Below are 12,955 nucleotides of genomic sequence, written 5' to 3'. Positions count from 1 at the left end.
GAGCAGGAGGGGGGTCCCCACCACAGCCCCCCACGATCCCTCAGCCCTCCCATCAAGCCTGTCCCTGTCCCTGCTGCTCATCCAACGCTCATCAGACCATGCAGCCCCTCTCCCAGCACCCTGCCTTCACCAACAGGCATGTACAGGGGCAAGGAGAAGCACGCAGGGACAGGGTGAAAAGGGGGTTGTACCTGCCCCCCTTTATCGCCCCAGCAAACCTGGCCAGATGTCATTGTATATTTAATGACACGGGACTTTTCTTCCCTGAGTGTTTCTAAGGGCTTCCTGTGGTGAGGCACCTTCTCAGCGCTGGTGGCACACTGCAGCGAGGAGCTTCACTGCCTGTCTCCGCACTGCTTTTCGCTTGTCGCAGTGGTTTCACCTGCAGCTCCTTGGCCAGGCGCTGTGGGAGCACGCTGGTGAGACGGGCTGGTAAGGACTGGGTTGGTGCAGCGGAGATCAGCCCAGGCACCTGGATCCCAACTGGCTGTTGGAGAGAGCAGAGGGATGTTGGGGCAAGGGAGGTGCTGGACCAGCCTTTGATGTGTGAGGAGCAATTTGGAGACTCACAGCCGATGGCTGCGGTGCTTGCTGGTGATGTGAGACTATCTTCTCTATTCATCCTCTTCATGCTGTTCCAGATCTTAAATCTTTAGCAAGTCTCCTTGCTCTCCCATCTGTGCCTCTCAACCTTCTCTCTCCCTCCCCTGCTTAGGCCATGTCCCTGCTGGGGCTGGGTGACCAGACCTGGACCTCCATCCATCCGAGAAGGTGTGGGTACAGCTTAGATTTACATGGTGCCTTGTCCTGTTCCCCAGTCTTCTCCTAACTTCTCCTTACGCTGCATCTGCCACCTTTGGCACCTGCTGCATGTGGATGAGATGTTTTACAAGACATCTGTTGGCACAATGAGCTCTCTGGGTGATCTTCCTCCCTTTTTCTCTCACTCAGCCACTCATGTATCCAAGTGAGGATCTTCCTCCCTAGCCTATGGCAGCTTGTCCTCTGCAAGCTTTGATGAAGACCCTTCTCAGCTGACCAGGGGATGTCCAACACCCATATCTTGTTGACTCCTCCAGAAACTATGTTTCTGAGGTGTGATTTTCCTGCGCAAAAGTTGGATTCAGTCTCCCCTGTGACATAATTTGTCCATACATCAACCAGGTCTGCCATTTATTACAGCTTTTGTGAGTATCCGCCCACACTGCATAGTAGATCTATTTGTCTATAGTCTCTTTACCTCCAACAACCTCTTTAAAAGCCAGCATATTTTCTTCTTCTAGTCTTCTGGTGAAAACCAGAGGTAGCAAAGGTGAGTCTAAGCAGCAGATGACATGCTGCAGTGAAAAGTTTGAGTTTCGTACCTGATTTACTTTGACTGGAAATGTCATCTCCTCTGTCTTAACACTCACTTGCCCTTCTGCATTGGTAGGACAGACCTTTCCAAGTGTTTGCCAAAGAGATCGTCTAGCCTGGGGATCCACCAAAGCTCCTCCTCAGCCAAGGCGGATGCAGAGTTTCTTCACTTTTCTATCAGCTTATTTTCTTTGAATACTCACTCTGAATTTGACTGGCTACTGGTCAAACATTTTCTAGTGCTAAATTCCTGCTCCTGGTGCTTTTGAAGAAAGGAATATACGTAAGCGTAGATGTCATTCCTCAGAGTAGAGGAGCAACAGGCCAAATTCTGGTGTCTTCATTGCTTGTCTTATGTTGTTGCCAGTTAATTTACCAGGGGTCATCTTACTGTCTTCATGTGGATGCAACGTCAGCAAGTTTAAGAACATTTATCTTATTTCTGATCAGCTTCTTTAATTGATTTATTCATGCTGGCCTCCATTTAGGCTTTCCCTTTCTAACAGTTGTTTAGGGTTTGTATTTGCTAATGTCAGCTTAAGCGCTCAGAGTGAAGCTAAGCTGGTCTTTGTAGACAATCTCTGTGCCATATGTGATATTTAATCCTCTTGACTTTCCATTTTTTCCCCTTTTTAAAAATAAAATGTGGCTGTATTGGATCGTCTCTGGTTCTAAGCGTAGCACCGGCTGTCATGAGAATGACGTTTTTATTTCAGCCCATGAGCCAGGTCCTGCTTGCTGCTCAGGACCTGTGGGCTCTTGGCCTTCCCAAAAACCTGAGCCCACAGGTGCCCATCCAACCTGCCTGGAGCAACCATGTGTTAGAGCCTCCTGGATGTCCCTTTGCACGTGATGGGTGCCAGCACCACCATCACCAGCTGGCAGTACGGTCACCACAGCAGGAGTCACTCCAACGACGTGCAGTCATCGGGGCTTCTCCATCTGTCTTGGATGGGGTAGAGCAAGACCATGGGGTTCCCCAAGTGCCACTGGACATGGGACCTGGTGGGTGCCAGCCCAGCTGAGCCTTTCCCCACCCTCCAGCCTCAGGGACAGCCCCTCGCTGGGATCTGGGCGATGGGCATCGGCTCTCAACAGCACAGGCATAAACGATGTGAACTCCCACGGGTCAGGAGTGAGTCACCTCTAAATTGCCAATTACCGCTTGTAGACAACTCTGTGCTGGTCTGAGCCCCACAGAGGAACAAACACTGGTTTTGCTCCCTGGTTTGGGAAGAGGCAAATATAGCTCCTGTCCCCAGGCGTTGCAGTGGCACAACAAGCCCCCTGGCGCCTTTTCAGAAGTCAAGACTGCAGAAGTTCAGAAACTTTTAACGACACAACTGAGACCCATTAAAAGTGAGGAAAAAAACTCAGTGCTGCTGGGGCAGCAAGGTGCCCTTTTGGGCCACGGCTTCACGAGGCACCAGCACCCAAAACGCGACCGGCTTCGGACATTCCCACTTCCTCCAGGTGTTGAAAGCTGTTGAAAGTGTGTGGCTATTCTCAACCTGGATCATCTCAGGACGTTGTTTTATAGCCTGGCTCCATGACTGTCTGACCCAACACGGCTGAGGGGAAGTGTCTGGTGGCCTGAAGGTGGGAAGCAATGTGGCTGGGGACTTCCCAAGCTGCCAGGGTCAGCATCGCCTGAAATGTGTGAAGATGCATCAGTCCCAGCAATGCCCAATATCAGTGACAATGTGCAAGCTTTGGGGACAGCAAAGCTTTGGGGCCAGGTTGTTTTGCTGGAGCTGCCATTCAGAGAGGCCGCAGCAGCCCCCAGAACGGGGTAGCACAAACCTCCTGACGTTCAGCCAAGGCAAATGCTGCTGGGCTGGGCTAACCCCGTACAACTGGGCAGACTGGGCCTGCAGGGAGATGGCAGCATTGCGGGAAGAGCCCTGCGTGTCCAGCGGGCAACAAGCTGAACATCAGTCAGCAGAGTGCCTTTGCAGCAAAGGCAGGCAGATACCTCCTGGTCTGGGTTAGCGAAGGGCAGCCATCAGCTCGAGGGAGCACTTGTGAGACCGTGTTGGGAGAGCTGGGCCCAGTTTAGGGCTCCCCAGTACAAGAAAGGTCCTGACAAACCGCAGAGAGCCCAGTGGAGGACACGAAGCTGGCCAGGGCCTGGAGCACAGCACGTACGAGGAGAGACTGAGAGAGGCGGGCTGGTCCAGCCTCCAGAAGAGAAGGCGAAGGAGACATCTGGCTGCTGTCTCCAGCTGCCTCAGGGGAGGACCTGGAGAAGACGCAGCCAGACTCTTCCCGGAGTGCTCAGTGGTAGGACGAAGGGCAACGGGCACGTGCTGCAACACGGCAAATTCCAGTAGGACAAAAGGAGAAAGTTCTTCCTCATGAAGGTGGTCCTGCACTTAAGCATGTCCAGAAACGTGGTTGAGTATCTCCCCATCCTTGGAGGTATCCAAACTGAGGTGGACAAGTCCCCAAGCAACCTGGTCTAACTTTAAAGCTGGCCCTGCTCTGAGCAGGGGTAGGACCAGAGACCCCTGAGGTGCCTTCCAACCGAAACCCTCCTGTGGCTCCCTGGGCCATGGAGATATGCAAACGGGACTGACGGAGACTTGTTGATTGAGGGAAAGGTGCTCCTGTTTCTGGCCAGCGTCTCCATCACTCTCCCCTCCCCAAAGATGTGGATGCTCTCAGGCCCCACCCTGACCTTTGCAGACTGGTGCATCTGGGGGGAAACTTCCCTTCCAGATTCCCAAATTTCTCAGAGGTGGAAGGTCTCTGAGCAGCGGTTCAGAGAAGCAACACACCTTACGCTTGCTAGAGCCCCTTAAGTCACTCTTAAATCTAGATGAGCTTGTCTAGAAGAAACCAAGGTTATCCAGCAAAGCCAGGAGGTACATTCTCAGTTGCAAAAGTGGGGAAAACAAGCTAGAAAAGGAAAGCACAGGCTGAAGAGCCAAACTCTGACATATTCCTGGACTCGGGCTCTTGCTTAAGGGTGTCTCTGAGCCACTTTGGCTGCAGAGCCTGCCATGCTGCTCCAGCTCCACTGCAGGACCACCCCTCTGGGTGTCTCTAGCTGCTAAGAAGTTCAAAGACAACTTCAGACCTGCCCCCAGTCCTGGCCTCTGGAGGTTTGGAGCCCTCTTCGTGGGGAGGCTGCTGGAGCACCCCTCAGGGGGAAGTCCATGGTCGGGCACTGAGCACAGGACTCAGCACACCATATTCCCTCGCAGTGTGCTTCCCTGCTCCCACAGCATCCCAAAGCAACGTGCCCAAGGGGCTGTATGGAGCAATTATGGACTGTGCTGTAACAGAGGATCTTTTCCCAGGTGCCTCCCAGGAGTATATTAAAATCACCCTGGTGTCCAAACTGCTGGTGCTGCCAGACACACCTGATGTGAAGCAAGAAAGCATCTTCTCAAGGTAAGCTGTGTAGGCGCTGGGTCACCGGTGTCCCCAACATCTGTGTCGCATGAGTTCTTGAGGGCAGGATAGCTGTCAGATCGAGGAGGGAAGGAGTCAGCCCCATGTCAGGGTCCTGCGAGGCCAGCTCTGCCCTGCTCTGCTCTGTGCCCCTCTCCCACAACCAGCAGATGTGGGTGTCCTTGCTGTCCCTCTCATGGCCCGGCAGCCAGATGAGTACCTGGGTGCCTGGTACAGGTCTCAAAGTTCACAGCACCGCAGCTCGCCTGCTCGCAGCACAGCAGGAGCCCTGCCCCTACTGCAAACACAGCGCTGCCCGGCTGTGGATGTGTCCCTCGTTCACCTGTGCCACAGCCCGTTTCCCGTCGGTGTTCCCAGTCTGCCCGGAATGCGGCTTTACAAACCCAGCGAGACCGTGGTGTTGGCCTGCGCTTCACGCAGAGCAGCACCCATCAGCTGCTCCTGAGTCTACCTCGAGCTCACTTGTCTCATATTAGATTTGATTGCAAATCAAATGCAATTTAATTAGCAGAAAGGCAAACAGACACTTCTAATGACTGGCTGATCATCCTGCTAATGACTCTCAGATCAGCAGATGTAATTGCAAACCCCTACAGTTATCAGAAAATGAAATGAAGATACCACTTGCATCCTGGTTGCACAACGCCTTTGACATCTCCTCCTTCCCTGGCTCACGGGCTGGAGGGCACTGCTGGGGGACACACACGGTCTGCCGCGCCTCATCCCTCCTGCGCCCTCCACCTCCCAGTGAGGCAACTGGTGCCGGCGAAGCCAAGCTGGTTTTCTGGTAGCCCAGACTGTGGCGGTGCACTGGGGACACCAGATCCTTGGTATGCCCCCGGTTCTGGGGAGGCCACGGGGCACAGGGAGGGAGCTGGGGGTGGGTGCCCTCCCCAGGGGTCTTGCGCCAGGTTTGTCTGTGTGCCATCTTCCAGGTGAAGCAGGCATGTAGTTTTCCACCCCTGCTTCATTAGACCAATGCAAAGGCTCTGTGGACACCTACTTAGAACAGGTTCATTTTAGGTAAAGGAAAAAGTTTTCAGTGGTGACAAAGAGATTTAGGAACCAAAACCCCTCCTGCCTTTGCCCCATGATGTGAGCACTTTGGGCCCCAAACCTCCTGAGAAGGCACCACGTGAGACCTCGGCTCCTTGTCCAAACCCTGGTGCGTTAGATCTAAGGAGATGATTCCTGGGTCAAAGTCATTTTTGAAATTGGGTTTAAGCTGCTAGCTCTTGCAGGCTTGCCTGTACCGGGGTTACCCACAGCAGCATGCTCAAGCGAAGGGCTCTGCTTCCTGATGCCGCAACCATCTCCCTGCTTGGCTTTGCTTCTCTGGGCTGACCACGTCGCACGGTGTCCTCTCCAACGGACTCTCCCCTCTCCAGGCATCCTGGCAGCCCGGCTCAGCTTCCTCCTCCTCCTCGAGTGGGGTCCCCGCTCCCTGTGCACCACCCAGCAAGGTCTCACTAATGTACCACAGCATCAGTATTTTCCCACATGGACTGGAAACCTTTCCGCTGTCCCCATGGCCAGTTTGGCATCCTGTGCCACACTCATCACTCATGACTACCCTGGGCTGACCTGACCACTGGGTCTCCAGCCGAGGACCCTATAGGCAGGCAGACTGCTCTGTAGTCCCAGAGCTCCTGGGCCCACCTAGTTTTCTTTCTTTTTCTTTCCCCTAAAGCCTTGCAAATGCCTGGTGCTGGATTCCTCTTCTCCCAACAGACGTAGCCCCCATCACAAAGACACTTTGCACTCTCGCTGTGGGAGAAGCAGCATTCATTCTTCCTGAATTCAGGTGCAGCCACGCTCCCCTCCCACAGCCCTGCTGACATGCAGCAAACCTCTGAAGGCTCTCCTCCCTCCTTGATGCTGCTGTCCCCGTGCCCTCATGTTGCGACCGACCACCCTACCTTTGCCATAAATTGTCATTGTCCTCCTGGAAAACTGGGAGTGGGCGATGTCTGACTTCCAGGGCACTGAACTGAGCAGCACTGCAGGGCTGCCTGTCCTTCAACTACATGGCTGAAGGGCATATATAAATCTCATAACACTACAAGCGATTTTCACAGTCTCCCTGCACTCCTTCATCTTTCAGTGCAGACTTTACTTACTGCTTTTCAGGCTCTTTTATTTCCTTGCAGACTTTCCACTCTTTCCAAATATCCTCCTTGGTGTATATATGTTGCTCATTTGCTAGGGGAGAAGCCCTGCTCCCCCAGCCTCTCCCTTGTGCTCGAAAGGGAGTTTTTAGCTGGGTTTTGCACCTTTTCTTTTATGAAATCCCAGCTCTTTTCTACGTTTGCATGCTCGACTTCCCAAATCTGCCCAGCTGCAGTAACCAGCTCTCCTCACTTGTCCTGATTTGTGCTTGTTCACAGCCACCAATCTGCTCCTATTGATCTTCCTATTTACGCAAAATGGCATTGACTCATGCCTACTCTAGCTGAAGTTATTTTCTCAGATAGCTCTTCTAAAAACAGCCTATTTTTGAGGAACAGGTACAAAAAAACCCCATCAGCTCGCTTCATGCTGTGACCTGGTGAAGAGACATGTGAGATGTCATATCCAAGGATATCTGGAATGACCATTGCAGACAGGGCTGTGATTTATAACTCCACCACCCCTCCAAAGACTTACTTCTCCTGGAAGAATTTCTCCCCTGGAGCTTTGTCCTCGCCCCAGTTTGGCTGGGGGATCTGTGACAGGCTCCCAGCACCATCCGGGCAGACCTTCCTTTCCCTCCTTCCCAAGGCAATTTAGATCCAGGAAGATCTTTTGATGGTGCCTTTCAATGTCTTGTGCTGTGCTGCCCTTCCTCCTCACCTCCCCTTCTTACCCTCTCCTCCCATGTCCTCCATTGCCTCTGCTCTGGTCACACCAGCTATTTCTCTGACCTCTGGGAACATCTGCTGCCATGGGTGGCTCCATGTAGTAATTTGAGTTCCTCCATACCAGCTTTGCATGAGGCCACAATCGTTTGTGTTATTTCCTATGGACCATCTGCTCTTCCTGAGCCAGAGGAGACACCAGCCTTTTGCTACCCGCACCGCTCTCCCAGCTGCTCTTACCCCTATGGGTGCTTCCCTTCCCTCTGTGGTTATGCCCTTGTTTACCAGCTCCTACTCTTCCAGCACAACCCAAACCAGCATGGAGAGTACATGCCTCTCCTTCAACCTCCGTTCCCTTCGTGGTTCAAGGCCTGGGATCAGATCCCTGAAGGTTTCTCCCATCCTGCTGGCGTGCCTCCTTGCATTAAGAGGAGTGTGTCCGTGGAGGCTCCCAGCTGCTCAAGCACCCCAGCCTTGGGCTGGCTGCTCCTCCCTCCCTCCCTGCTCACACACCCACCCCGACTGCTGGGCACCAGGACACATCCACAGCCGATCCCTGAATCTCCGCGTTGTGGAGCACATCCCCAGCACGGTGCGGTTGTCCTGCTTCACTCTTGGAGGCAGCTTGCAATGTCATTTGAGGGTGCTCAAGTCTTCTCAGCCTGGCACCCACCTCCTCTTCACTCCTGGCAGATGCTCCCACACTTCTCTCTGGAAGGACCTGGTGACAGCTCTGTGAGTACCAACAGCTTCTTGCAGGCTTGCACGAATCTCTGGTCATCTCCTTACTGCTCTTCCTGTGGATTCAGTAGTTTTAGGTTCACACCCAAAATCTTCTGTATCTCATCTTCGTTTATCCCTGAGCTCCAGTTTCTCGTTAGATTCAGAGTCTTTCCCTTTTCCTGCAGGCTAGTGTCTCTGCTTTTCCTTGCCACCCTCAAGCCTGTTTGAACTACATAGTCACCTTCACATGCCTTTCTGGTCCTCCTCTGATCTCTCAGACTCTCAGAGGTCCCTCCCTTGCATTGTTTTCTAGGTGTGAACATAAGGCTAACATCTGCAGTGCAGTATTTGCAAGCAGACGCCTTCTTTGTCTGTAACATTTAAAGATTTCTTTTTTTTTTTTTTGAGATCTGCTCCCACAATCTGCGATGGAGAGGCAAAGCAGGAGATCTTTCTGTGTCTTCACTAACGGTGTAAACACAATTTGCTCCCATGAAGGGCAGCAACTGTTCAGGCAGGGTCCAACCTGTCACGTTTTGTGGGATCTTTAGACCAATCTCCAGTTGCAGCCCAGGAAACCCGGAGCGGGGAGAGGAGCTGCTCTCATCTGCTCTCGTTTAACAGTCCCTGGGATCCTTACTGACCACAGTGGTGAGGTCCCAGCTCTCTCTGGTGTCCGTCAGGTGACACAGAGTTGGGGGTTGCCTTGAAGATCGAAACCCCATGGGCTGAGACCCACCACCTGCCCCCACAGACGGGTCCCCCCCCGAGCCCCTGGAGCGAGGTATGAGGAGTGCTGGGGCAGCGGCACGCTCAGCCCAGCGTGCAGCAGAGCGGAGGGCTGGTGATGCCCCACGGCAGGGCTGAGCGCTCACCATCCTTCTACCTGTCCTTATCTCTTCCTTCTCTCCCTGTAGATGAACCCCAAATCGCTGCAGCGGGGAAATCTCAGCAGCCCCGCCATGTTCCTTCTCTTGGGATTTTCCAGTGCTTACAGAGCCCAGGTGACTCTCTGCCTCTGCTTCTTGCTCATTTACCTGGTGACAGTGCTGGGGAACCTGCTCATCGTGACCCTCGTCTGGCTGGACGCCCACCTGCACTCCCCCATGTATTTCTTCCTGGGCCACCTCTCCTTCCTGGACATCTGCTACTCCTCCGTCACCCTCCCTAAGATCCTTGGAGACTCCTTCTCACCGCAGAAGACCATCTCCTTTGTGGGCTGCATCATGCAGATCTACTTCTTCCTTTGCTTTGGGGGCTCTGAGTGCATGCTCCTGGCTGCCATGGCCTACGACCGGTACCTGGCCATCTGCCACCCCCTCCACTACCCAGCACTCATGAGCAAGAAGATGTGCCACTGCTTAGTGGCCATTTCGTGGCTGAGTGGCTCCTTCTCGTCTCTGATCCAGGCCTTCCTCACAGCCCGCTTGCCCTTCTGCGGGTCCAACAAGATAGACCACTTGTTCTGCGAGATGCCCTTCTTGCTGAAGGCATCCTGCAGCCCTAACGCTCCCCTCAACAAGGCCACCTTGTATGCTTTGGCTGGGACTATTGCGATGGGTTCTTTCCTCCTTACTCTCGTGTCGTACTTTCACATCATCGGGGCTGTCCTCCAGAAGGGAGCAGGGATGCAGAGGGCCTTTGCCACCTGCACCTCCCACCTGACCGTGGTGTCCCTGTTCTTCGGCACCGGGGCCGTTGCGTACCTGGTGCCTCACTCCAGCGGCTCCAAGGAGATGGACGAGGTCCTCGCCCTGCTGTACTCCGTTGTGACCCCCATGCTCAACCCCATCATCTACAGCTTGAGAAACAGCGAGGTCAAAGGGGCCGTCAGGAAAGCCCTGCACAGGGGGATGTTACAGATGTCCACCAAGGGTGCAGGCATCACTGCTGAGCGACCCCCACCCTCCCCACGGCAGGGATGCGGCTCTTGGTGACCCAACACACGTGAAGGCATCTGGGGCTCCCGGCTGGGCAGCGCCGCGCGGTGCTGGTGGGGGCACAGCCAGCAGCTCCTCGCTCTCCCTCACCAGCGCATCCAATGCTCAGACCCGTTATTGCCCGGTGGGGACCCAGGGGCTGGGTACCTAATTCACAGCATCGTCTCCCTGTGTGTCTGAAAGCCCCTAGCACAGCTGGCTTGAACTCGCAGTGCCGGCTTCAGAAAGCCCAACTCACGCAGGTACGGCCCCAGGCAGGTGAGCTGCCTCATCCCATCCCAGGAGCCGGGTACCGTCCTTCCAGTGTGGAGCACTGCAGAGGTCTTCACCCTCTCGGACCGGTGGCAGAAGGATGCCACACAACGTCCTCTGGAGACCTGAATAAACTAGGAGGGGATTTTGTAAAATTGCTAATTGCTTGGCTACGGGAGTTCTCCCAATAAATAATTCTGGGAATTTTTTTCCTAAGAAATAGGTATTGCCCAGGTAGAGAAGCTGTACTGGCTGTCTACACACTGCCTTTGATATGACGGTGCCTGTGGTAAGCCTTATTTTTTTTAATCTTTTATCTACACCAGGGCTTTATCAGGCTTTCTGGAAAGAGCTTTTATTCCTAAGCAGAGCCCTTTCTGAGGTGAAACACTGTGCAAAGCACAGCAGTAATGCTCGGCTGTTTGCATCTCCTGTTAAGTGGTGGATAATCTTGTCTGGGTTGGACTTGCAGACACTGCAGAGCCGGATGTCTTTCCCTTAATGCAATAAAATATGTATAAGTAGGAAAACCATTGTCAGAGGATTGATCTTTGTAGTTTCAGGAGTCAAAGTTAATCCTGGGAACGGAGAGTTGCTTCCACATGCAAAATGGTGGCGATAAGGCAGGAATGTGGGTGGGAGAGCAGATTAATCTCGCTCATGATGTGCCTTCAGGAAGGGTTCAGGGGCTCTCAGCAGCACACGGAGCCAGGAGGGTGTTACCTGGTGGTCGTAAATAAAGGGGTGTGAAAGGATGCTGTGACCACTGCTCAGTGTGTGCAAGAAGATACGCCTACAGGCACAGCGAAACACGTCCTCCTCGGACCTCGGCTGAATGCTGGGTTGGGATTTCTTTACAAGTAAGTCTCTGTGAGACTCCTACTTAGCAGAAATTATGGGAACTGGTTTCCTGTGATTGGAAACACCCCCCTCCCTGATGGAGCCAACGATTTCCCAGTAGGAACCCAAAGTGCCTTATCCCACTCAGGTGAGGATGCAACACGTCCTCCCAGAGCACACGGCCAAGGCAGGGCCAGCTGGGGAACCCAGTTTTTAGGACATCTACAAAACCAGCAGCTCTTTTGGAAATAAACCAGGAATTTCACACCCCTTCCCACCCACAGTCCCGAGGGCAGGGTGAGCCAGAGCTATCTGCCACCCCTCTGCTCTCCCGCCTGACAGGGAAACCTGTGATCTCATGGCTGCTCCTGCCAGTTGCAGCTACGTTAGTGTTTGGCCAGGTATGCACCTCTGGAGGTGACAGGCAGGGAAAAAGGATGGAGAACGCCTGTGGCAGGGAAAGGTCAGGCACCACAAGTCCTGGGTGTGCTCCGTGCTCAGCCTTCATCAACTCGTGACACCAATGGGCGAGACCACACCGCGATATGGACCAACGGAGCTTGCCGTAAAGACCAGCAGTGTCACTAGGGATAAAAGAAACATATATCCCTTTTATTAGATTTATCTGTCAGGGGAGATCCCTGCTTCCTCTAGAGCAGCGGTCTCCAAAGCAGGGTGCATGAGCCCCAGGGGGTACATAAGACAATCCATTGGGGTGCAGGAAGAAAGTATTTTTGGTACCATTAATAAATAAAGTAAAATAAAATAGTATTTTAAAACGAGTGTTTATTTAATCTTTATCTTGTCCTTTTAAAATGTCTATTACTGTGTATGTTTTATAATGTACATGTATATAATTTATGAATAAATATACATATATTGGGTGTTCATGCTCAAGAGTTTTTCACTGATAAGAGTGTGCAATCAAAAAAGTTTGGAGAGCACTGCTCTACACCACCACATCTGAGCAAAAAACTCTGGGGGAGTGAAGCTTTACCCACAGCAAAGGAAGATTTAGGGATGAAATGAGGATCACTTATGCAGACGGGACATATCCAGCCCCTGGGACCAGGTGGGACGCACCCCAGGGTGCCAAGGAGCTCGTTTGGGGCTCTCCATCGCTCTGGAGCCTCTTGCTTTGACCCCATGGAAACTGTCAGTGGGGCTGAAGCTGGCAGAGAATTTCTCGCCCCCTTCTCCCTGCCCTCTCGCAGAGGACCTGAGAGGATCGCTCTGTCTCCAATCTCGGCAGGAACACACCGTTCGGCTGCAGGCGGGGAGAAACCCAGCCAACGATGTTATCTCGGCACTGGCCATGGCACAGACAGGGGACGAGGGAGGGTTTGCTCCGCTGCCCCTGAGGACCGTGCGCAGAGATGAAAGCTCTGAGCTGCCTGCAGAGCTTGTCTTTCTCGCAGGTGTGCTGAAGATGAAGGTCATGTTCTTGCTCCTGGAGTTGATACTTCTGTTGATGCTTCAGGCCCGGGCAAAAATCCCTCTGAAAGAATACTTTGATGGAGAGAAGGTAATGCCACTGGAGGGAGTTTTTCCATGGTGGAGGACGGGGAAGATGCCTTGCTTGGACAC

General features: G+C 53.2%; 1 protein-coding gene across 1 annotated transcript; it reads left to right on the top strand.

The window, feature by feature from the left end:
• The first annotated feature begins 9,235 nt into the window (after positions 1-9,235).
• On the top strand, positions 9,236-10,273 carry LOC127023824 (olfactory receptor 1-like). Its single transcript, XM_050908140.1, has one exon. The coding sequence runs from the start codon at positions 9,254-9,256 to the stop codon at positions 10,271-10,273; it is 1,020 nt and encodes a 339-aa protein (XP_050764097.1). The 5' UTR covers positions 9,236-9,253.
• The last annotated feature ends 2,682 nt before the right edge of the window (positions 10,274-12,955 follow it).

Source organism: Gymnogyps californianus, chromosome 18 (genome assembly GCF_018139145.2).
Source record: "Gymnogyps californianus isolate 813 chromosome 18, ASM1813914v2, whole genome shotgun sequence".
Classification (NCBI taxonomy): Eukaryota; Metazoa; Chordata; class Aves; order Accipitriformes; family Cathartidae; genus Gymnogyps; species Gymnogyps californianus.
The sequence above is the reverse complement of the archived record's forward strand: the minus strand, read 5'-3'. Positions and strand labels throughout refer to the sequence as shown.

Bases quoted from the DNA above. Each gene is read 5' to 3' on its own strand.
- LOC127023824 (XM_050908140.1), top strand. From the start codon at position 9,254: ATGAACCCCAAATCGCTGCAGCGGGGAAATCTCAGCAGCCCCGCCATG.